Here is a 24,277-nt window from a genome sequence, read left to right as displayed (position 1 = left end):
GTGATTTACGAGCCCGCGCCCGGGGGAGGGCCGACGCCAGTGCTTTGCGGAAAACCCCCACAATTTGTTGAGCTCGCAACTTTAACAGCGTGCGGTTTATTTTGTCGCAAATAAAGAAATGTTACAAATAATATTCTGCTATTAGAAGGGTGATGTGACGTTGCACAAGCACTACACACAGACATTTTACTAATTACTAAGTAGGTACCGATAACACGATGCGCAAAGCGGATCCGGAAGATATCGTATGTATTGATTCAGGACTCTGAAACATATAAGTGATGTAGCGAGGGCCTATAATGTGCAGGAACCTGTCCTCGAATCGGCTGGAGTGGGTGCCGCGCGGTGCGCTGAGCGGCGCGGCGCTGGCGCGGCTGTGGCTGGACCGCTGCGCGCTGCGCCGCCTGCCCGCGCATGCGCTCGCCGACCTGCGACATCTCCACTACTTGTTAGTATATTTATGCAACATTACTACCCACAAAACTCAATAGAACCTTATCCTTTTAGTTAAGACGCATTTACTAGCTCCGCCTGTAACTATCTAAGTTAACATTATAAAGTGAAGATTTTACGAGCGTCCGCTGAAAGTTACCAACTTTTATGGCGTAACGCAAACAAATAACAAGTCGATCGGTTCCAGTCGTAGATAAAACTAACTGCAGCATGGGATAATAATTAGTAACCAAAATATACATAGTAACATGAGATTATAATTAACTAATAATTTGAGGACAAAAACAGGCTCGCAATATTGTTCAAACAAGGATATTCGATATAGGAAATAGAAGAGTTACAAACCCGTAACATGTTTTCGTAAAATATGTTTTATTTTATTAAACGAGTAGTTCTACTAATTAGTTCCAGGGACGAGTGTGTGTTGATCAGGAAGCATTGGTTGAGGACACGCGTTAACATGTTTCATTAGAATTGTTAATTTATAGGGCCGCGGACGGTGGCCGCGAGTCTTCCGGTAATTAACTGTCGAATCATCAGCAATAAAATGGACCACGAGCGCGGCGCGTGCGCACTGCGACAAACGCAAAATTCCACCGCGTGACACGTGAATATCCCCTCAGTCGTCGCCCAAAACAATTGTTACAAATACAACGTGTGCATATCACTATCGCAGTTCCATAAGAAATATGCGGTTTGCACATTGTGTCAGGTAGGATTATGCATGGTTTCACGTCGGTGACTTGGCAACTTGAACTTAGTATTCGGATATTCCCTGTAGCCGCCGCGACAACATCGCCTGTCGGCTGCCATCGACATTACAAGTATAATGTGTCCTGAGATCTGTAGCCCCAACGGGCCAACACTGTCGGGTCCGGCGGTATTGATACGGTAATGTGTATACCTAGTCTTGCCATAAATATTGTAATAAAGAAAAAAGAAAATTGTTAACTGCAAATAACATTTATTACTTTTACAGTGTGTCAGTTTAATACATAAATATAAAACAATTAAAAATATAAAAAGCTTATTCGAAGTGGTCTCCATTGGCTGCAATACAGTCCTTTAAACGATGAGGCCAGTTATCAATAGAAGCACGCACTCTTTCCATGGGAAAATTCTTCACTGCCAATCGTATAGATTGTTTTAGGGACTCCAAATTATCATGGCGTTTAGAGCAAGCTGTACTCTCTAAAACTGACCACAAATCATAATCCAGCGGATTAAGATCGGGACTAGACGACGGCCAGTCTTCAGCTCTGATGAAGTCCGAAACGTTCGATTCCAACCAAGACTGCGTGGACCGAGCTTTATGACCCGGCGCCGAGTCTTGCTGGAAGGACCATACTTGGTTATTGAACATGGTGATGTTAAGGGGCTTAACTACCTTCTCAAGAATGGTATCTTGATACACTTGTGCCGATGTTTTGATACCTTTTTCACAAAAATATGGCTCAGTCACTCCTTCATAGCTAACACCCCACCAAACCATCACTGAAGTCGGATAATGTCCACGTTGCACTCTGTCGACTAATTGGGAAGCTTCCTTAGAGCTTTGAGCATAAATACGGTCATTTTGTTTGTTAAAATGTTGCTCAATTGTAAAAATTTTCTCATCCGTAAACAAAATTTTTCTGTGACCTCCCTTTGCGTACCGCTTCAGTAGTTGTTTCGATTTTACCACCCTATTCTTCTTTAAATTATCAGTTAAGAAATGGCCAGTGCGTCTCTTATAGGCTGCAAGTCCTAAGTCATCTTTTAAAATACGCGACATGGTTCTAGGTGCTATCTTCATTTCCCGAGATAAAATCTTTTGCTTTCGGACAGGATTTCTTCGAATTCTTTCCCTTACTGCTTTGACCACCTTTTTCGTACGAACACTACGTGGACGGCCAGATCTTTTTCTGTCACAAACAGAGGAGGTCTCATTGTACCTATTAATAGCCCGGTACACAAACATTTTACTAATACCAAGTGTATGGAGAGTTTTAAAAATTGCATTTGGCTCCATACCTACTTTGTGTAATGCTATCACAGCGATTCGGTTCTCTTTATCACCCCACACCATTTTAATATCGCAAAATATTTTACAATGTATTGGCGCCAAAATGAGAAAACACAATGAACAATCGTATAAAAATGACAGATTCGAAATTCAAATGTAATATTTTTTTATAATTAAGTGTAACAGTATTTATGGCCAGACTAAGTATACTATATCTAAAGAGTTCCTCGTCGGCCACACTCACTACGGACCTAACGGACATCTGTATTAAATATCCGTGCAGTCAACAACCCGAGGCAAGGCGAGGAGCCGAAGCCCGTGACGTCACGCGCCGGACCCCGCACAAGGCGGGCCAGACAATTGTCTGGACACTATAAATTATAAGCAAATCTCCGCGGCCGACGCTAATGCCGCGCTCACATCGTGCGAGCTATCCTGCAAGTCCGCCTTATGAATGACTACTGTGCAATCACTCGCACTGTGTAACCAACACCAGGCATAGTGTGTGAGTTGACATGTAGATTATAACCGGGTATCATTATTTGCTCGCCTTTCGCTTTCTTTCCGTTATCAAGTTCGTTTCACAGTTTTTTCAAAGCATACATTTATGAACTCCGTGTGATTACCGAGAAGTAGCTGAACTTCTGGCGATATTCCATTGGCTCAACTCGTATAGCACTCTAACTAATTATTAATCCCCGTGCAATGTGGACGGGTCTCTCACTGCTACAACATTCTCCTCTCGCTGCGCCACTGTGCTGTGTGCACATTGGGCACAACATTATTTTATATATATTAGGATCGGTATTAGGATTGCTACATGGCATGGGGAAAACCCCAGTCGAGTCCGCTGAGGCAAACGTACGACCTCCTTCCTCCATTGGAGTCTGCAGACTGCGTATATGCAGTCCGTTTGTTGCTAGCAGCTGCCGTAACTCGGCGGCGGAGCGACCAAGGTCGGAGTCGTGAATTAGTTCAATCCATTAAAGTGGGTGCGTACTATGAACGTAATTATTTATCTTTATTAAATGTTGCGTAGAAATAGCTACATCTGCGACGATGCAGGTGTGCGCGGGTGTGCGACTGTATTGCAGGGAGTGGGGGGTGGCGGGGTGCGGGCGGCCTTCGCGCCCGCAGCCCGCGGCACTGCTCGCCAATGCAGACTACACGCTGCACGTTGCAGCGGCCGGCGAGCACAGCCACGTGCCATCTACATTAGTGCACTGTCCACACTACACGCGCATACATCTAACATTATGATAAATTGGTCTAAGATTGACAGAATAAACCCAAACATAGATCAAACTGAGCCTTTTAATGTTTGTACAGCAATAGACTGCTTCTGATCATATTTTTTTTTTTCAAATTCACCTCTGGGAATCGCGTTTAAACAGAGCCTCATATATTGCAGAAAGAAGCTAAAATAAATACTCACTCACCTAGTTTAAAAAATAACATTACGGCTGCTTTCTTTCCTGTACTATTAACTAGCATAAAGAAACTCGCGAATCCATGGGACGTCACCATCCGTATACTGGCCCCGTGTGAAACAGCTAGCTATAAATAATGTATATAAAAATCAAAATAACAGGAACTCGATGTTGGTGAGAGCGATTATAGCCCGACAAGGATGTCGTTTTTAAAACCTGAACAAGCATACATCGTCACACGCGCGCTTTATCAATGTGGCTCGCTGATCGCCGCTAGCAGAGTGTGACGCAACGCCGCCTGTGCACGCTGCGTGCGGTGGGCACTTAGTGTGACACCGAACACTCTCAGGAGGAAAACAAATATCTTTTATGTAGTACCCATGTGGCCACATTATCAAAATAAGGATAGGTTATAAAGACCTAGGAATTTGAACAGTGAAGACATGTTAAAGCATTGTTCACGAATACTTATTATACCGCGATAACATAGGTGCGTTGTCTTTAACTTTTGAGGTATGTACCTGTATAAGTTTGCGGGAGGGCGTCTCGGGTTCTTGCGATCCCACCGACGCGACAGCACGAAATGAAACGCAAATTCGCAATAATGGGCTCGGCTCTATGCTCGGTTTCAACCATTGCGGCACGGCGTAATCGTATGTAGACAATACCTGCAACGAAATCCAGCAATGAAATACTGTGAGCGAACGAACGTGTCCGCGAGCGTTTGAGTGCCTGTGAGCGGGAGGGGGCTGGTAAGGGGGGGGGGGGGGGGTCGTGCGACTGACGGGACGAGCACTTTCGCACGCCTCATTATTTTCGCATGTGCCGGTATAGGTGTGTGCGTGTGCGCACTGATGGACATTAGGCGATCGGCGGGGTCATCGACATAAACCATGGCTAATAGATTTTTTATCCATTTTTTATATTCAAGTATCTTTGAATAAAACGTTCAGTATAATACTATATGTATATTCGTGTTATAATTCTACTTGTCACTTAAATAACTTATGTTTCAATATATTGAAATATAGTATATAACAGTTCAACCAAACGGTTCCAATTTCCTAGGACGGAATGATGAGATTTTGAATGCTTACGTTAAATGACTTCAAACAACTTACATTAGACAGGCTCCCGGCGTCCTGGGCGTCGGTTTGAGATCCGCCACTTCTCCTTCGGAAGTGGGAACTATGCGAAGTATGCATTTTATCTCACTGGCTCATTATAGTCTATACACGTTGTACGCGCTGTAACTAAACTGAATTATTGCAGAATTTGCGTCTTTTTACATTATGCTGTACGTCAATTGTTAATCAACAATCTTCGACAGCACGATGATCTTATGTGCATTTGTTTTGTAGCAAAACAAATAAAGGCATAATATGACTACCACCGCCCACAGCCGCCTCCATCGACTGCCTCGATGGCGTAGTAGTAATTGTACGGTATGAGTACGACTACTGCACTGAGGTCTTGGGTTCGGATCCCGGGTCGGGCCAAAATAATTATGACTGGGTTTTTTTCATCTTAAAAAACATTACTAGGTCACAGCTCGGAGTCAGTAAGTTAGCGGTGTGATACCCCCGTGCCTCGAAAAGCACGTAAAGCTGCTGGTACTGCGAAGGATCCCTCTTCGGTCATGTCGGTTTGCCGTCTCACCGGACTATAAGAGTAAAGGAACAGAGAGCAGTGGCGAAGGGTGAAATTTTTCAAAAGGTAACCCGGTGTAAAAAAAATTGGCGTCAGTTAAGATATCGGGGCAATTTATCGGCAAACAAAAACTAAGACAACGGATTAGTCTTGATTCGAAATCAACAAACGTTGACATACAAACTAAATTACCTATTATGCGTAAATAATTAAAACATTCATAAAATCGAACAATAAACGAAGATAATTCTCGAACCATTAATCAAAATATAAGTACTTACCTATTAATTGGTTATAACAGCAACAAAAGTAAGTATTAAAATTATAACCTCACTACACTAAAAGTATCTGTTTATTTTCAAAATAAAACTATAAATGTAATAGAAATAGGTATCACGATCGCCAAACAGACCAACAGTTTAAGTCTACCTACATGATAAACTTATATAATTATCAATTTAAATTATAATCAAGAAAGGTTATTCGTTAACTTTTGATTGTATCGTGGTGCTACTTTTAATTCAGTATAATATCATATTTTATTATTTTCTTCCAACAAACATTTTGTGTATAAAATCAAAAACTTTCAGATCTTCTTCAAATATTTTACCATCTAAATACTAATATGTGAAATCACCGACTAATAATATACTTACGTAAAGGTAGACATTAAACTGATCACAGGTAGTTATTTCCATTATAATACACTTTTATTTTTAGTTTCTAAATAAACAAAGCGCTGGTAACTAAATATCACATAACTATCAAAAAATAAAATGAATATTATGACAATTTACAAACACCGCAACTTGGTAGCATAATAAATTATGACGTTTGAAGGACGTAAAAAGCGACAACTATACAAAGTCGGTTAACGTGAAGCCGAACTAGCTCGGGTTACCTTTTCCCATATCTTCCGCGCGATTTCGACAAACACTGGCATAGAAAGTCATAGAAAGTGCTGCCATCTATATTAAAAAACATACTACGACATAAAGCCGCTTGACAGCGGGTTACCTTTGCCTGTGGCGTCACAATTTCACTTAGGTAACGGAATTTCTGGGGAACTAAATACAAGGTGCGCCATCTAACGTCATTTAAAATAAGTAATTGATATCGATTAAATTAACAAACAACGGGCTAATGGCCGATAGATGTCATTATTAAGTTATCAATTATAATTAATAAGTTAAGCTATTATAATTATTGTCCATTGTCTGATATGTTGTAAATTTATATTTGTCTATTAAATATATTGTTTAGTATCACCTAAAACCTAAAAGGGAAGCCGGTGGGAATCGGCTTGTATGGACGCTTCGCCACTGACAGAGAGTGTACCTCTGTATTGCGTAAACCCTTGTGCTCTATAATATCTCCTGCGAACCTGGCTGATCTCCGTTGAGATCGGCCGCCGTGGCCGAAAATTCGACTAAGAAGATTTAATTTCATTCAACCGCCCACAGTACAAAGCGGATGTTCGTGGCGTAGCCCTCAGATTTTGAGAAGGATTAAGCATTTTGAAAATAGTAAGTATTGTTTGTGATGCAGGAAAGTGTCCAAGCTGTAAACTGGTTATGTTTCGACAGGTCGGCCGAGGACAATCTGATCGCAGAGGTGGAGGGCGAGGAGCTGGCGGGCGCGCGGGCGCTGCGCACGCTGCGGCTCGCACGCAATCTGCTGCGCGCCGTACCTGCGCGCGCGCTCGCACCGCTCGACCATCTGCAGACACTGTGAGTGCTGCCGCCACCTACCCCAGTACACTACACACACTCAGTGCGGTGGGCGCACCATGCATTCCATGAAGGAAGCGTCACACCTGCATCCTGTGAACTTTCCATCTCCCGCTTTGTTCCCTACTCAAAGATTTTTTTTGTGAATAAGTAGTCATATTACTAAAGTCGGAAATATTCTCATACGGCGCGGTAAAACACTGTATGTATATATCTTCTGCAACAAATGGTTCGTACCATATTATAAGAATTAGCATACAAGTCCTTTGATGCACCTACATTTTTTATCTAAAAACTAAATCTATCATCTAAACTCTTTTTGCAATATTAGATTGACTAGCTGCTTTAACTTATATTACTGTATAAGCACAGCTTATAGTTGTAATAGTAACATTTATGCTAAAATGGAGTGCGGTATCATGAATATATTGTTCGATGATCAGCGAACGTCGACTATAAATGAGCTATTAGCATTAAAGTGATGCAACCGCGCGCAGAGGACGCTCCCTTCTCCAGAAATTATATTGAGATAGGGTTTTTATAGCGTGCGACATACTTACCTGTCGCCGCTCTATTAATACGCGCCGCGTTGCGATGTGTGTGTTCGGCGGCATCGGTCGTGCGATCCGCTCCGTTTATATCACGAGATACTTCCGCGTGTCGCGCCTACGCGACGCCACGCGCATCTCTCGCTGAACCATACGTTGTGGTGCATTATCAGCTAACTCACTGCTGGACACCGTCTATAATAAGATAATTAAAACATAGACAGTACGCGCTGCACCGCACTAGATAAAATTTAAATTGTAAAGGCGCCAGTTGTGAGGGACTCCTAATAGCGAGTACTGTTCACATGATGGAACACCCGCTATAATAATTGGCTTCCGTTTGACGGATTCTTGTGTCATGCAGTATATGTCCAGTAAGACATTAGTATGTAATAATATTGTAGAGAGCATCGATCGACGCAGATCACTCCTTGGTCCTATGTAATACCTTTGCTATGTCAGAATAAAAACACAAGAGGTACCCCGCACTCCGGCAATATCCGACACATACATTTCAATCCCCCGAAATGCCTCATAATAGGACTGTATGAGTGTGCAGCTCTTATGATCTGACAACTGACTTCAGAAATTAGACGATATAAGTTTAATGTATGCATGTGATAAGTATCCGCTTGATGTCATCGCCAACATCGCCGCAATCCGCAGTCCGTACAGAAAAATTGTAAGATGTCATGTGTTCAAAATATCTACTTATTAAAAATACCTAATTTATATTCATGCTAATTTACCTTGTTTAAAATTATATAATTGATATTATTTCTACAAATAATAATTTTGCATAACAATTATTTGTGCTCATATCACCGATGACACTCGATAATATTTTTTATAAAAATTAAAATACAACCGGCAACACGAGAATGGTCGATGTTACGAGCGTTAGTCGAGGAACACAGTCAGTTCGGAAGGAATTGTAAAAGTATAACCTCTAATGACTAATATATTGAAATAAATTTGTATTTGGAACATGTCAGTGAGTCTTCTTTAAAGTTTTAACACGTGTGTGCAGGAACCTGGCGGGCAACCTGATCACGGAGCTGACGGAGTGGTCGCTGCCGCCGCTGCCCGCGCTGCACACGCTGTGAGTACCGCCGCTCTAATCTAACAGGGTGAATATTCATTCACATGCGTGTTTGCAATCGAATCGCTGCTGGCTACCTTACTATTCAAAATCGTTATCAGTGATATATCACGATATCTTGTAATCTCAAAAAGAATCTTGTAGGCAGAGATAAAAATTCCAAAAAGTCGGTTCCATTGCTCTGTGGGCCTACTGTGAAAACCTATTCCAATCTCAAGCTGTCGCGAATTACACAGCGGTTGTGCATTGCGCGGTGCACTCCGCCGTTTAGTAGGTACATTTAATTAAAACTTTAAAGTAGTACTCGCGTGAGTTGGCCGGGGGAGTGTGTAGCGGGAGGGCGAGCACTACACCGGGCGTCTCCCGGCACAGCTCTCTACACACACTAACCGTCACCAGACAGCTTCCACTGCGCGACGAGTGATCTGCATTAAACACGTGCTTTACTCGTTATAGCACCAACTCGCGTCTGTGAACTTTTTGTTTTCCTCTCTCAAACTAATAACAAATGTAGGTAGTGGATGTTACAAACAGCCGCACTAATACTGTTAAGGTCGGCACACACTACACTTGTAATTTAAAATATATTACCAACATAATTTTGAATAAAGATATCTTAAACGTACTACTTTTTTACCCGAATAGTTTTAATACCTCACAGTTTGCAGCCTTCATGGTCACGGGGGAGGGGTGGGGGGGCTGAAGTGTTGGTCGTCCGAACAGTCAAAGTTACAATATCTACCTACATTTTACAATTATACAAATATTCCATAAAAATATTTCTATAATTTTTTTTGATAGCTGTGCGGTGATAGGAACTAGGATATCTTTCGACACACTAACTTACATTTATACATTATAATATTCGTGTGAGATCAGGCACGAGAGGGGAGCATTGTTGAAGAGGTGTAGTGGAGCTCGATACACGTGTGTTACTGTAGCGTCAAGCATGCGGTGTGTATGTGTGCTGCTAGTCGGTCGGTATCTCTCGATCTCGGAATTACAACACGCTGCGCCGCGTGTGGAAAGTCTGGCGTTTAGTATGCGCTGGATGTAACAGCATTGTTTCACACTCCACAACGCAAATGTAAGTAAAGTTTGCGTATATTACTTACATTCAACGTTACCGCAAGTCTTAAATACCAGAGCTACAATATGCCTTACGTGACGGGTAGCATCACTGACAGTTCAGTCGGTACTCGGTACACCCAGTTGCAAGTACTCAACCATCTTCTTGACAGTGGCAGTAGCGACCGGTAGAACACAACTCTACCTGTTAGAAACAAAATGATATAAAAATACCTAGCGATATCACGTCGATCATATTAACCACAGAGGTGACATCGTCTAAGTACAAGAGAGCGAGTAGGTGCAGTAAGTGCTCGCCCGGAGAACAATATCGCTAATCAAATTGCCTGTGTCTCACTGAATTGTAGGTTTTAGGACACTTTACACTTTTGTTTAGTAGTAAAGCATATTTCTATGTATGTATAAGCCACCGACGCAATCTGATGTGATACCAGACACGCACACACGCGCTCGCGCGGCTCGGGGTCGGCGCGGCGACGCGGCGACGCGGCTCCGGAGCGCGTGCCAGCACTTCCTTCCGCACGCACCTTTGTACCTACTACCTACACATTTACATATTGTGTGCATAATAATATGTAATTATAATTATACGGACGTACATAAATAGATTTTCATAAATACACATATAATTGAATTTTTATAAAGCAACGGAGAAACGATTACTTTACTGTTTGTAAATGATTAGATGCTATGCCGGTTTTAAATGTTGTTTCAAATTATCTTACTAAACAAAAGTTTACAGTAAAACTGATAAGTATCGTTTTGTTGAGACAAAAGCCTGCCGAGACGACACTTTCCTGTTGTATATTTACTTGTCTGCAGATTGCGTATCTGTTCTATTGACAGATATTTCTGCCTCGGTATTCAGTACTCTCTGAACAGTACGCAGAGGGCCGCGAGGCGCGGACGCTGCACAGGAGCTGATGCAACGGCAATAAAATGTTACCTATATTGTACATCTTGTGACTTCCATAAGGGGCGGTAGCTTAAATAATTAGCTTCATGTTGCTGTTATCTTCTGTGTGTCGCAAGTGGCATGCGTGGGTTTCTGAGCAACAAATAGACACTCAAGTAATATCTAGGCATCCCTCTCCCAAGATACGCAAAGCCGTCCTTAATCCTAGAAGACCTAGAAGAGCCACCGCGGGACTGCTTGATACAGTGTAGGTTGTTTCATATCACTTCGTAGAACTCGGCGTTAGTTCGCAAAAACGGCGACTTCAGTATAGTCGACCAGTCACTACGAAAGCTAGTAAGGAAAGCAAGGGCGTCTCTAGTGCATACAGCTCACTGTGTTACATCTTTTCGTAACGTGTCATATGTTCTGAGTTTGTAAGCTAAAGCTCTCTAATAACTTTAGTTATGAACTTTAGTTATGAGAACTTCATTGTAGACCAATAGTTAATCCATGTTGTTTTAAATAGGAATAGTAAAAATTGGTAACCAGTATATTGGTAAAGTAAAATTATTTTTTGCTTTTTTGTGTTAGTATAAATCACTAAGTATACGTTGAGGACATCATAGTTGACAACATCATTTTAAGAGGTTTCTAATTAAGAACCTCCTCCTTTTTTTGAAGTCGGTCAAATAAAGCTAACCGGATGTTGAGCTGGACCGCAGTGTCACCCACTCACTGAAATGTTATTAATAACATTTCAGTGGTGTCAGCGTCATTAGTCATTACTAATGGAACTTTCGCAAGGTCCTTTGAAAAGATTCGATTTTTCAATTCTTAGTTACTTTAAAATTATAATTATTATGCCCCACATTGATCGTCAACCAAAGGCAGCTGCAAGTTAACAACGTGTGTCAAGAGTCAATGTCACCCACTTCAGCGTGGCGCCGCCCTGAGAGCCAAACATCATGGTTATTTTTATTATTGTCGGTGGTTATGAGCCGCGGGGATCGCTAAACATAAACTGAATCACATGCGCGTGCCCACCGATGCAATAATAAACATCAGCGTACCGAAGGATTTGAAAATTATTAAGTTACGAGTATTTTTTATCTTATATTCCGATACACAGGTAACTCAAGCGCAGTCAGCAGCCGAGACTGTAGAGTCTCCACTGCACCACTGGTCTGAGAGATGCCGATTCCTACACCCAACCCATTCCTGCACCGGTCACTAGCGGTCCTTTTAAACAGGCTTATATAAATGTTAAAACGGCACGGTAAAAGAAAATAATACATATTATATCAATATGAAATATCTGTATCTCCGATAATTTATTAGTGAGTATGAGTGAGTAGTAGCTGCTCCCGCGAGAGCTGTGCGCGCGTGTGTGTATGTGTGTGTGTGTGCGTGTGCGGGGGCCGCGCGGGTGTTATCATATCTTCCACGAATAGCACGCGATGTCAATAACTGCAGTTACATGTATGTATGCGCAATATAATGGACCCACGTACGTTCAGCGCCAGTTTATCAGATGAATCGCTGACTTCATGACGGTTTACTATCAGTACTTGGAGTGACAAGTTTCACAATTGAACTAGTGAAACTTTTATCATTAGCGTTCGCATTCAACTTGTTGGAACTGATAAAAATACTTATCATTTATTTTACTAACTGTAATTTTATTAGTCTCTCCGAGCTTTAGCTTATATTTTAAATTAATTATATCGAATACTATAATTAATTCTCAAAGCTCGAAATAAGTTTTAATTCAGGTTAGAATTATGGCCAGACGACGATTTGTAATTAGTAGTCGTCATCGTGCGCAGCGTCGGCATCACACGACACGACTGCCTCACGTTCCTGCTGGCAGTCGATCGCAGATCTACAGCTTGCAGCAACAGTCTGCAGGTTGAGTTTAAAGTAAAGCCATAAAGTCACTGGTCGTGGACGCGAATGCCGTGAGCTGTATTATCAGCTCTGCCGCGGGCCGCAGTTGTTGTTTCATTGTGACTCCATCCGACATGACTCAACTTTCTCATCGTATCAATGAGGTAGCGATTACATTGTCTATAAGGGGATATAATGTTAATACCGAATATTAGGGCGTTATTATTCAACATCCTGTTTGCTAAACGGTGCTAAATGTCATTTTTTTTATTATTTAAGAACAACATAATAATGTATCCTGCTAATATTATAAATGCGAAAATTTCTGAAGATGGATGTATGTATGTTTGTTTCCCTTTCACGAAAAAACTACTAAACGAATTTGGATGAAACTTGACAGTTATGTTGGTTATACATCAGAATAACAAATAGCCTAAAATTTATAATGATTTTGTGTAATTTGGTCATAGTATAACGATACAAATCAAGTAAGTCGGAAAAAAAAATCCCGGAAAACTCCTTCACGCGGGCGAAGCCGCGAGAAAAAGTTAGTAGTAATATTAAATCTTTACAATTCTGTTCATATTTCTAGTACACATTTTTTGTACCTACATGAGAGGTTTTAATGTGTTATGCCATGTTTAATAAATATACCATCTGGGCGGCAAGTCGGCAACATGAAAATGTCATTCATAAAATTTAGATATGTTTATATCCATTATTAATTACCCAATGTATTTGGATTTATCACTTTAAATAAACTCTATAGGCACGTAACTATATTAGGATCTTCTCTTCCATAACTAGGTAACGCAAGAGATATTTTATAACTTAATAAAAATATTGAAATAAACAGTTTTGCACACGAAATGATTATATTATGCACACAATGTGACCGAAGTGCAAAAAATCCAAGAACACACCGAGACCAATGCCGGCCCAGTTAATCACCGGTCGTCGACCCCGCCGCGCCGCCGCCCCGCGTCGCACGCCACCCCCGGGGCTCCCCACCGCTGCCGGCTCGCGAATGCCTGTGATCTCTCCGAGAGACAACCGAGCGCCAGGCGGCTCCCGACGACTTGTTTAGGTGTCGCGGACGCCCTCCGACCGCCGCCGGTCTATTTAAAACGACTACATGCTCCATACTGAGTGCCTGGTGCAGTACATTGGTGAGATTCCTGGTGTATCATCGAAGACGCTCCGGCGAGACGAGGCCGATGAAGAGTGGATGCGATACGCGCCACACCGCGGACAGATCGCAGAATCGCATAGCAACAAACATGTCATTCGGACGACCCCGTTCCACTTCCACTGCATGTCTGCTGTGTCATCAATATCAAATGCATTTAATTATACAACGAGGATGGGGGATGTATAACCTGTGGAGTGTCAAATGATGTCAGAATAGAAGTACTCGTACAATGGTGCAAAACATCTTGTGTTCGTCACTGAATTCTTTGACTCTTATTAATATACATTATAAAGCTTATTAAGTTCATGGTGTTATTATTATTCATAACATAATACACAAAATGCAAGTAGAGAGGCCACCGCCTACAACCCAGGACGCGGCATCGAATTTATAACACTCCCTTCAGGGTGACTGGGAATTTACAAATACTACGACATGCTATCTCAACTTAGTCATTGAAAAAAGTATAATCTACTTTGCACGTAGGGCCTGCTAAAGCGTTACCTTTAAAATAATAATTATTATGGTTTAATTGTACTAAAATTTATCCTAGTATGAGAGAGACTTATACCTAGCAAAGACTCTAGTTGTTGTAACTGATGACAATTAACTTTAAAATGTAATTCTATAAAAGGTAGGTACTACATAAATATTAAATTTATACGTTCATTTGTACCTACATATTATATAAACCAATACAGGAACAAACATCAGAACATCAACATTACTGTATCATAAGTACTAATAATATTTAAAAATTAAGTTCAGTAAAAGCTCACCATGGCTCCATAAGAGCCATGGTGACCGTGGAGACTGAAACAATGACGTCACTAATTATATATAACCGCGTTTGCGTCAGACTTCTCCTCGCGCACTCATTCGCGATACAATAGGATTGGGCTACAATTGGACAAACGGGCACACACTACCTTATATTTTAAAAAAATGCCACAAAAGTGCACACAGGCCAAGCACTAGCACTTCCTATGACATAAAATGTTTGTATGTCGTCAATTTACTGGGTAATGACTTCTAGGAACAATCTGATGCGTGCAGTTGTAAAGGTCATGTTCTGAGGTGAACAGCCAAAACCCATTAGCGATATAAGGCAAAACGCGCGATGCGCTGCGACTCCCATACGACGCCGCGGCCTACATTCGCATTGCAAAACCGCACGCGAGCCGACACTCCTTCAATAGAATTAATAAGCGTTACCAGTTGTAATGAGGCGCTGCGACCGGCTTTAAATGTTACTCTGGTGTACTTTCACACCAATGTTTAGAGGACAGCTCTCAGTGCCGGCGTCAACCATTTGCCTTGCCTCGCGCGTGTAGTCTTTCCAATACACTTGTAACCCGAACTACCGCGGGATTAGGTGTACTTATAACGGTAAGGTTTTTTTGGCGTCTGCTGCTGCACGGTGCATCTCAGGGTCACGTTCGTTCCCCATCACTACTGACAGGATATTCTATGGTAAAATTACGCTTTTATGAGTTACCTACACTCTCCCGTCAGTCAAGTGTCGTGCAATCGAGATTACTCTCTAACGAAAGCGACATCACCACTAATGTCAATGTAATTTATTATGACTGAAGGTCGAATAAACAGAGGTCGCTTGGTGCATGCTTCAGAAAATTTATATTCGTATAATGATTGTTAATTGCATAATAATTTATTCAACGTAATGGAGTCGCGTTCCACCCTCTACTCCACACGTTAGTCTTTTAAAGTAAATAATTTTGAAAGAAACAATGAATGCCCTCTGTTAAGCACGAGGAACGGACCGTACTTAACATGTTACACTGCGTTAGTCGAGCAGTCTAAATGCAAATGAGAGTACAGCGAGTGCAAATGAAAGTTGTCGACGCCTCGCACGGATCGCGGTGGCGCCTCGGGCTCGAGCCCCGGGGTTCGGGCATCGCTGGGCGTGATATCTCATTTAGCCTCCAACGGCCTTAACAGCACATATTTTATTGAAATAAACTTTTAAGCTGTCGCCTCGGGAGCCCTGCACCCCCCATCCAATCCCGCGGCCTCTCCTTCGCCATGTGCCCCCTCCCAGCCCGGCACGTGCCGCCGGACTCTGCAAGTTGCCAAATTGGCCGCACTCATTTATTCTGCACGAGACTATCGCTTATGTACTCGATGTCGCTATTTGAGCATTTCGTTTATTGCTCCAGATTACCATAACGCGGCGTCTCTCTCCATAATGGCCCTCGCCGGTGGGTTTACGAGCGCGGCTCGGCTGTCGAGTGCCGCGCAGTTATCGTTCACGAGGAGCGCGCCGCGGGCCACGGTACACACTACTCACTAGGCAACACTTGACACACAACATGTCGTACAACCGAAGCTGATATACCCGTGTAGAGTATTTAAATAGCGCGCGTTGTTCTACGACATTGATCGACATCAGTCGTTTGGCTAGTTATTGAATACGCCGTTTATAATCGCATGGAAATTAAATCTACGAATCCTTGGAATGCTCACACTCACACACAGCACCACTAGGTTTCTCTATTATTCTACATCGGTTTCCTGATAGCATATAAAAATTCCAAAGCGTTCATATTACCCGCCGCGTAAATTATGTAAGTGGAACAATTCGTTGAAAGATGCATCATCTGATTAACAACACATAACATTAATATTGTGTTACTTGAATTTCTGGGGATCGTTGTTTTTATATATGTATTTTTTATTCATGGGGATTCGTTTATAATTATCACGTCACATGCGTGTTGCATGTTGCGCGCTTTCGATAAATTAAATAAAGCACAATTTTGCAAATTAACATAATATCTTAATATTGAGAGGATAGTCTAAGCAAAGAAAAAGGTCACGCCATCTCCATCACAGTGCAAATTATAATATTACAGGCCTTTGCGTAAAGGTCACTTCATCTATTCACACCATTTTAATTATAAATAAGAAATTTTACAAATAAAATTACTACAGAAGTGAGGTTATAATCATTAATGCTAATAGATTTTATGACAAATTGTGCGCTAAGACAAATTGACAATCACACAAATTATACAATCCCACTCCAATAAAAGCCATCGCCGCGAGCTGGAGCGCCCGCTCGCGCCGTGTGATCGAGCCATTAGTTCAACTGGAGCATACTTGCCACAGGCTCGGGTGCGCCACATTTCGCCCGCGCTATATCAAACTTATAAGAGGCGATACCCTAGTTGAGAGTGGATCGGACGGCCGAGACTAATGTCGGAAGCTTCAGAACCCAAGTGTCCGACGATCTCCGACTTTTCTAAACCTCTCAACCTTTATTCTTTATAAATTATCACTTTCCTTAACAGTGAAGGAAAACATCGAGAGGAAACCTGTATTTTATATGCAAGAGAAGTTCTTTATAAGAATTTTGAGTGAATGTAAAGTCAGCCAATCCGCACTAGACCAGCGTGGCGGACTAATGCCCGGCAGTGGGGCAGAATATAATACAGGGCTGATATTATTATTATATCAAAATTTACTTAACCGAGTGCTTCTGGATGTTGTAACACTACCGAATTGTCGTACGCGGGTGCCGAGTGGGGGGGCGTTAGGGGAGTAACACCCGGAGCTTCCACAGAGCACTTAGCAATGTAACACATGAACTACGCAAGTATCTGTATGTTTTAGTTATTTGCCATCATAGTTGTTTAACTCGTAAGCTAAACTTTGAGGCGGGCGACCGAAACAGGGACATCCACTTTGTATAAAACTCTATCATATTTTGTATTTCGGATACGTATCCGCGACATCTGATCTGTATCGGTTCAGCATCTTTAATTTTCTACTTATATTGGACTTTTTTTACACATAGCGATTCTCGGGCTTGCTTTGGAACCACAGCTTTAGAATAATATACAATAGATATTGAAATCGTAGTTAGGGTCGCCAGCATGCCTTCCACAACGTAATCTGTTAGAGCAAGGTCGAAATAAACTTAGAAGAAATATTTAAAAAAAATCCACCACAATGTTAAATACGAGAAAATGGAATTTCATGTAAATTTTTTTTATGATAAATAAAAAAGTATCCCCAGACAATTTTATAAATGCAGGCAATTTTTAGAGCAAAGGCAGGTGCTTTAACACGTGAACCATAACAAATATTTGAAAAAAAGTCAGCCATTTGACAAACATTATATTTTTTTTTCGTGAAAGCCCAAACTTATAACTTTTCTTGGTTCTACAATATTAAGAAGGTGGTCTCTTTTTCATTTTGGATGTTTTTTAATCAATGTGAATTTAGTAAAAAAACAAAATTTTACAATTTTAACATATAGCTTTTTGTTCCTCTAAATTTGGCCGTGAGTGTATTTTCAATCGATAAACATTAAACATACGTTATTTACTTAAAAGTAAAAGCTAATGCTGTGTACACTTGAGCAGAAAGACGTTACGATTTTACATGACTATCAACTTAAATTTGAGAATATTATTCCATAAGCGCACACTATTCAGTTCCTGCTAATAAGCGAATATCCGAGTCCGCTGGTACTGCAACGGTGGTGGGTGATGGCGATTGGAGAGTGCAGTGACGTGGTGTTGTTGTTGACAGGGTGCTGAAGCGGAACCGGATCGCGCACGTCGAGGACCGCGCCTTCGTCAACACGCCCAACCTGCGAGTGCTGTGAGTACATACAAAGACAAGTGCAAATAAACGATACCTGAACACCAATAAAATCTGACATCTTTAAACACCGGTTTTAATACTAATTTGAAATAGTACTATTTATCAGAGATCATCCTGTTTTTTGGTCATCCGCAAAGTAAGCGACATAATCATTCGAAAATATTGCAAAATTACAAAGCTAGTCAATGACGATCCAATGTACGCAAATAATTTCGCGACACAGTGTTTTTAGAGTTTTTTTGGTCATTCTCTCCGAGCAACGCATCATAATATATAATAGTTAAGTGTAATATAACCAAAGATCCTAGGCAGTGGCGTAGCTAGGCGTGGGCGAAGTGGGCCCTTGATCATGGCCTCGCACTTAATGGGACCTGGCGAGGCCTCTTGCACACAGATTTCAAATCCCCATTTATTTATAAATTTAACAAAAAATCTTTCGATCGAAACAGATTTAGCTGCAAAAATAAATTAAAAACCAATATTAAAGGCGTTCTATGAAGCAAAAATCCGAAGAACATTACTTTTGTAAAAAAAGAGACTCAGCTTACGAAATAAAACCTTTTTCAAATCTATATGCTTTTCAATATTCACCCACCACAGATTTATATTTTTTTACTATCATAAATAGGTATGTCGTATCAAAGCACGTTCAGTAAGATAAATTTTAAATTTGGGTAGATCTTGGGAATTAAAGAAAAGGGGCCTCGCTAATACGACTTCGGCCACGTCTATATTACTCCACGCTACGCCACTGATTCTAGGCTTGTGAAGACTTCCAAACATCTTCTACATTGATATTAGAATGATTTTTATAAATAATTTCATGTCATAATTTCGCGATATTAAAGCTCCCACGAGATTTATTTTTAGCAGCGTTCATATACTAGTAGATTTCGTACAAATTCATATAATAATAATATGATATTATAATATTCAATGTAATAATAATATATTCGATCGCGGTATTCTTATATTGCACCAGGCCTTTTCAACTTAATCATTAGCAGTTCTGATTTCTTATGTTTACGCGAATGTTAGACATTGAAAATTAAACTAATTTTCGGATTCTATCGCGATCTTTTGTATTTTATGTGATATTGTAACTTTGATTACGACTTTACGGATGAACAACACCTCAGTTCCCCCCGTGACCATGAAGGCTGCAAAGTCTTCGAAACGTCGGGAGAAAAATAAAATACAAAAAACCGCGATAGAATCCGAAAATTAGTTTAATTTTCAACATTAGCAGTTCGTTATTGTCGCTTACATGACTCGTCCAGTTAATTACTGCGCTAGGTAGTGAACCGGTTACATGATGCGTCGCCGCGGACATGGGTTATGGTTTAAAAAAAATATTCTCAAAAAAGACAAGCAAAGTAAATTCCATGAAAATAATATTACAAAAATATAAACGCGTGTTCATACACAGTGGTCGACGTGCAATCGATAAAAAAAACCTTTGTATTTGTTTATTGTATGAACGAGCAGCTTTTTTTATTAACAAATAAAACTTGACCTCTCTGAAAAAAAAATCAATGATATAGCTTGATACCTGAGATTTAAAAATGTTAAGTGAGCTTAAACTTATTATGTTTGGTGGTATTTTATTGTAGAAGATCACGTCGGAACTCATGAATGCCTCTCGAGTCCCGATGCTCAACGAAATGTAGTTGAGGCGCGTCCGGTCTCGCTGTTTACGTACAGAAAAAGGTTAAGTGTGTTTTTACACGCCAATAAACCGGACAGTTTGTGTGCCTATCTAACGATATCTAAGGGCTGAGGACGTGCCACCCTCACCGTCGCCCGCTACCCTCCACCCTCCGCCCTCCGAGCCGATAAGGTCACAACAATTACACATAAAACTACAGTTATTTGCGTGTTTGCGTGGATCCACATCTCTATGGCGCGTATCTTTTGTATTTATTGTACGACGGCTGGATCTACTTCGAGGGTGGAGCGGCGTGGCTGCGGCGATACGGCGGTAGGTCCGCGATAGCCGAGGCACATAAACTAACCACTTTAATTAGTCGCGAGCTTTAACGGTGCCAAATTTATTATATTATCTACACCTCCCTCGGATTTTTATCCATATTCTCTGATATTTCTATCAATGATTTTATTGGACTTTGAAACATGTATCTGCACCTGGCATTCATGGCTCGCCCGTAACGATATGATGCAGGGGGGTTTTGAATTTCAAGCAGAGTCTGTACTACACAGACAAAATGGTAGACGGTACTAGCCTACCTTCAGTATGCACTACACTACACTTCCTTCAGCGTCTCGGCAACACGGCATAAATGATCAAAAACTGCGTGACGATCTGCACACTATACTCAATACAGCGCACACGCGCTGTGCCTCAGTGACTCAAGTCGGCGGTGTGTGTTGCAGTAGACTGGAGGAGAACCTGCTGACGCAGCTGCCGCCTGCCGTGCAGCTGCTGCCTTCGCTCGAGGATCTGTAAGTGTCGGGGATGAGGAAAAGGATCTGTTGAGTGAGAAATCTGGATTAAAGTGTGTGATGCGTGTGCCCAGGTCGGTGGCGAGCAACCGGGTGGAACAGGTGGAGTCAGGCGTGCTGCAGCCGTGCCGGCGTCTCACGCGGCTGGAGTTGCGCGCTAACCCGCTCACGAACGTGCACCCGCGTGCGCTTACACACCTGCCGCATCTCAGCACGCTGTGAGTGTACATTACATTATTACATACGACTCCCTAAACTTCAATCAAATTCAATTATTTAGAGTCCATTCACGTAGACGTTGTGCACAATGCTTTGGCATTATTGCGAGTTTTATGAGCCAACGCGCATCAAACTCTAGCCATAAATATGAGCCAGCGAGCGTAGATAGCGCAGCCTACCTACTGTTCAATAAAAATAAAAGTAAGTAGATAGGTTTAAGTATGATATGCTGGACAGCTCTAATATTACGTTGCTAGCAGTATTTTAGTATATTGTATGCGCGTATACGCCTTGCGCGGACGCCTGCGCTTCGTTCGTGCCCCGGCGATGCGTCACTTGTCAATGGATGATTGTCATCACTTCGTCATCAGCCTAAAGCTGTCCCTTGAAAAGCAAAAAAACAATTTCGTTTAATCTACAAAATACGAACAAAGAATATTTACTGGGCCAAAAGCAGAAATGGATTTATTTCTATGCTCCGGCGGCGAGAATCTATTACGGGGCCTTGAGCCGACTGATTTAGTTTACGATACACTTAATATAGCTGTACCTTTTCCGTTAGTAATTAGTTTTGCGTCACTCCATACGCATAAAAGAGAAATCTGTTTATCTGCAAAATTACTGTCTAATTTTGCAAACTGGCTTTCTTAACATGTTAACACACGTACTCACCTACGTAGTATAACTGTATTTATATATATGACATATATTTGTCGTTTGAGTTGTTATTACTATTTACAGTGCGATAGTACAATTAGTTTTTTTTCTGTTAGGAGCCAATCTAGTTCCGTAAAACGGGATCACCTGATGTTTAGTGAAACCACCGCCCTTGTTCAACTAACATATTAGGTACCGGAATTGTAGCTACGCGGAATAACAGACAATGATCTTCACAAATTTCTGTCATAATTTTCTCGGGCGGCTTGACGATGAAGGTCGCCGAAAGTTCGAAGGCTAGAGGAAAACAACGCGTCAAACGAAATATGCGAGTTCGATACGAAAGAGTGAGCGGCACGTCAGGTAAAAGTAGCTTGTCACATAAACTCCGCCACTCCGTCTGTTCTATATCTTAATGAGAGAATCCTGTCGGGAATAGAGCGCAGCCGCAAGCTGGTATTAATTGTTTTTGTCGGATGTACTCTCGTTCGGCAAGAGGACAGCCGGCGGCGTTGACGTCACGACGCGACCCGTGATATTCTGCCATAACCCCGCACCCTCCCCTGCTCTCTTACTGTTTGGGAGGGAGGCGGGGGCCGGAAATGAGCCGCGCGTCGGAAGCGGAGGCGAGTGGGGCGACGGATACACGGCCGCCGCCGGACGGACGCGCAGATCTGTGTCAACAGACAACAACACGCCGCGCGGTGACGCGACGCCTCTCGTATTATGTCTGGTCAGCCCTGTATTCAGTGGCCTCACGGATAAACCCGGGCCTCCTGACAAATGACAAAGCTTAAGCCTTAGCCAGATGTGGGTAGGTCAACCTCACATTACGCATAACCTCAAAATCATTCCCATGGGACGCTCAGGTATTTAGGTTGTCTTGTTATGTTTTCCATCACCTTAATAATATAGTCTGTTATAAATAACAATTAATTCTGACGTAACTTCAAATAGTCAGTAGTACGTGCATGGGGTCAACCTTAGGTCTTACATCTCAACAGTTTTTTTCAAGTTCAGGTTTAAGCTGTCAAATCATAGGATGAAACACACTTGCCAAAAAGTGGCTGCATTGGTTGCAACCAAGAGATTTGCAAGAGATTTGCAGATGAGGTAGGCAGAGGTGCACCTCTGCCTACCTCATCAGCGACAATACTGTGACGCGTAATTGTGTTTTTACTTATACTTAATAGTAATTAATATTGTTATATTGTATTGTGTGCGCAGAATATTGTCGGAGGCGCGGGGGCTGCGCTCGCTGCCGTCGCTGAACGGGTCAGTGCGCGTGCGCACACTTCGCGTGGATCGCGCGCGCCTCGCGCGGCTTCCGCCTGACTTGTGTCTGCACACGCCGCAACTACGATCACTGTCAGTACATTTCATAATATATTCCTATACATTTTTTTTTTTTAACGAAAGCACTCATGCTTGTTTTCAGGCAAAACAATATAGTAATCCAATTGTTGCCTCTTTTGTGTAGGTGCAAAGAACGGGCAATGTTAGTGACATCAGGATTCCCAAGTCCCTAATCATCTTTGCATACTTAATTGTTGATAACGCTATAGGATATGACCTTATTCATAAATAGTTTGATGTAAGGTCATTTGATTTTAGAATGACCGACACATAGCACGGAATAGATTGATAGATATTTATTGTTGCATTTATGAATAAGATGGTTAGTACAGTATGAACTGTTGACCGTGGTATGGACTATGGACATTGCCAGATGATAACGAGGTTATAGTGATCGGCAGTGAGCGAGTGTAGGCGCGCAGTCGCGTCCATCACGCCCAATACAAATGGAACATAGCGAGCCGCGGCTCTCGTCAAGAGCCGACTCAAGGCAATTCTACACTACACACGCACACACAAGTCGTGTATGTTTGCGGCGCACGCTAACACATGCGCGACTCGTGAGCTGCACTCGTAATGTTCATAATATTATATTTGCACTCGGTACAGGCTATAGAGTATAGTTGTACCGAAGCAGCTAATAAATAGTTATAATATTGACAATCTGTACGGTGCAGTGTGCACCCATATCAATGAGGACCCGATGTTATTTTATCTTACTAATATTATATATTCTGAAGTTCGTAAAAATGTTTGGATGTTTGTTAGAAGTAAACTCAGAGACGTTGAACGGATATAGATGAATTTTTGCACATACATTGACCATGTACTGCCTTAACACATAGACTATGTTTTATCACGGTAACATGCTCCTGCGGGATTTTGTTTCTCTGATTTTTTAAATAGATAGTCTGTACATATTGCGCTATGGATAGTTACAGGGATTTCGGAAGTTTTACATCA

At 41.7% G+C, this 24,277-nt stretch overlaps 1 protein-coding gene across 2 annotated transcripts in view; it reads left to right on the top strand.

The window, feature by feature from the left end:
• The window catches only part of LOC115450576 (follicle-stimulating hormone receptor), a 50,152-nt gene that overhangs the window by 8,745 nt on the left and 17,130 nt on the right, over positions 1–24,277 (top strand). Inside the window, exons 3-9 of one of the 2 annotated variants that reach the window (XM_037447734.1) lie at positions 308–448; positions 7,125–7,268; positions 8,847–8,918; positions 18,545–18,616; positions 21,017–21,082; positions 21,157–21,300; positions 23,186–23,326. In XM_037447734.1, the coding sequence (XP_037303631.1) occupies positions 308–448; positions 7,125–7,268; positions 8,847–8,918; positions 18,545–18,616; positions 21,017–21,082; positions 21,157–21,300; positions 23,186–23,326 (780 nt within the window). Of the gene's footprint in view, positions 1–307; positions 449–7,124; positions 7,269–8,846; positions 8,919–18,544; positions 18,617–21,013; positions 21,083–21,156; positions 21,301–23,185; positions 23,327–24,277 lie in introns of both variants that reach the window. The other variant, XM_030178631.2, reaches the window with a different exon arrangement.

The sequence above is a fragment of the Manduca sexta genome, chromosome 7, assembly GCF_014839805.1.
Source record: "Manduca sexta isolate Smith_Timp_Sample1 chromosome 7, JHU_Msex_v1.0, whole genome shotgun sequence".
Classification (NCBI taxonomy): domain Eukaryota; kingdom Metazoa; phylum Arthropoda; class Insecta; order Lepidoptera; family Sphingidae; genus Manduca; species Manduca sexta.
This window is presented reverse-complemented; position numbering and strand designations above follow the sequence as displayed.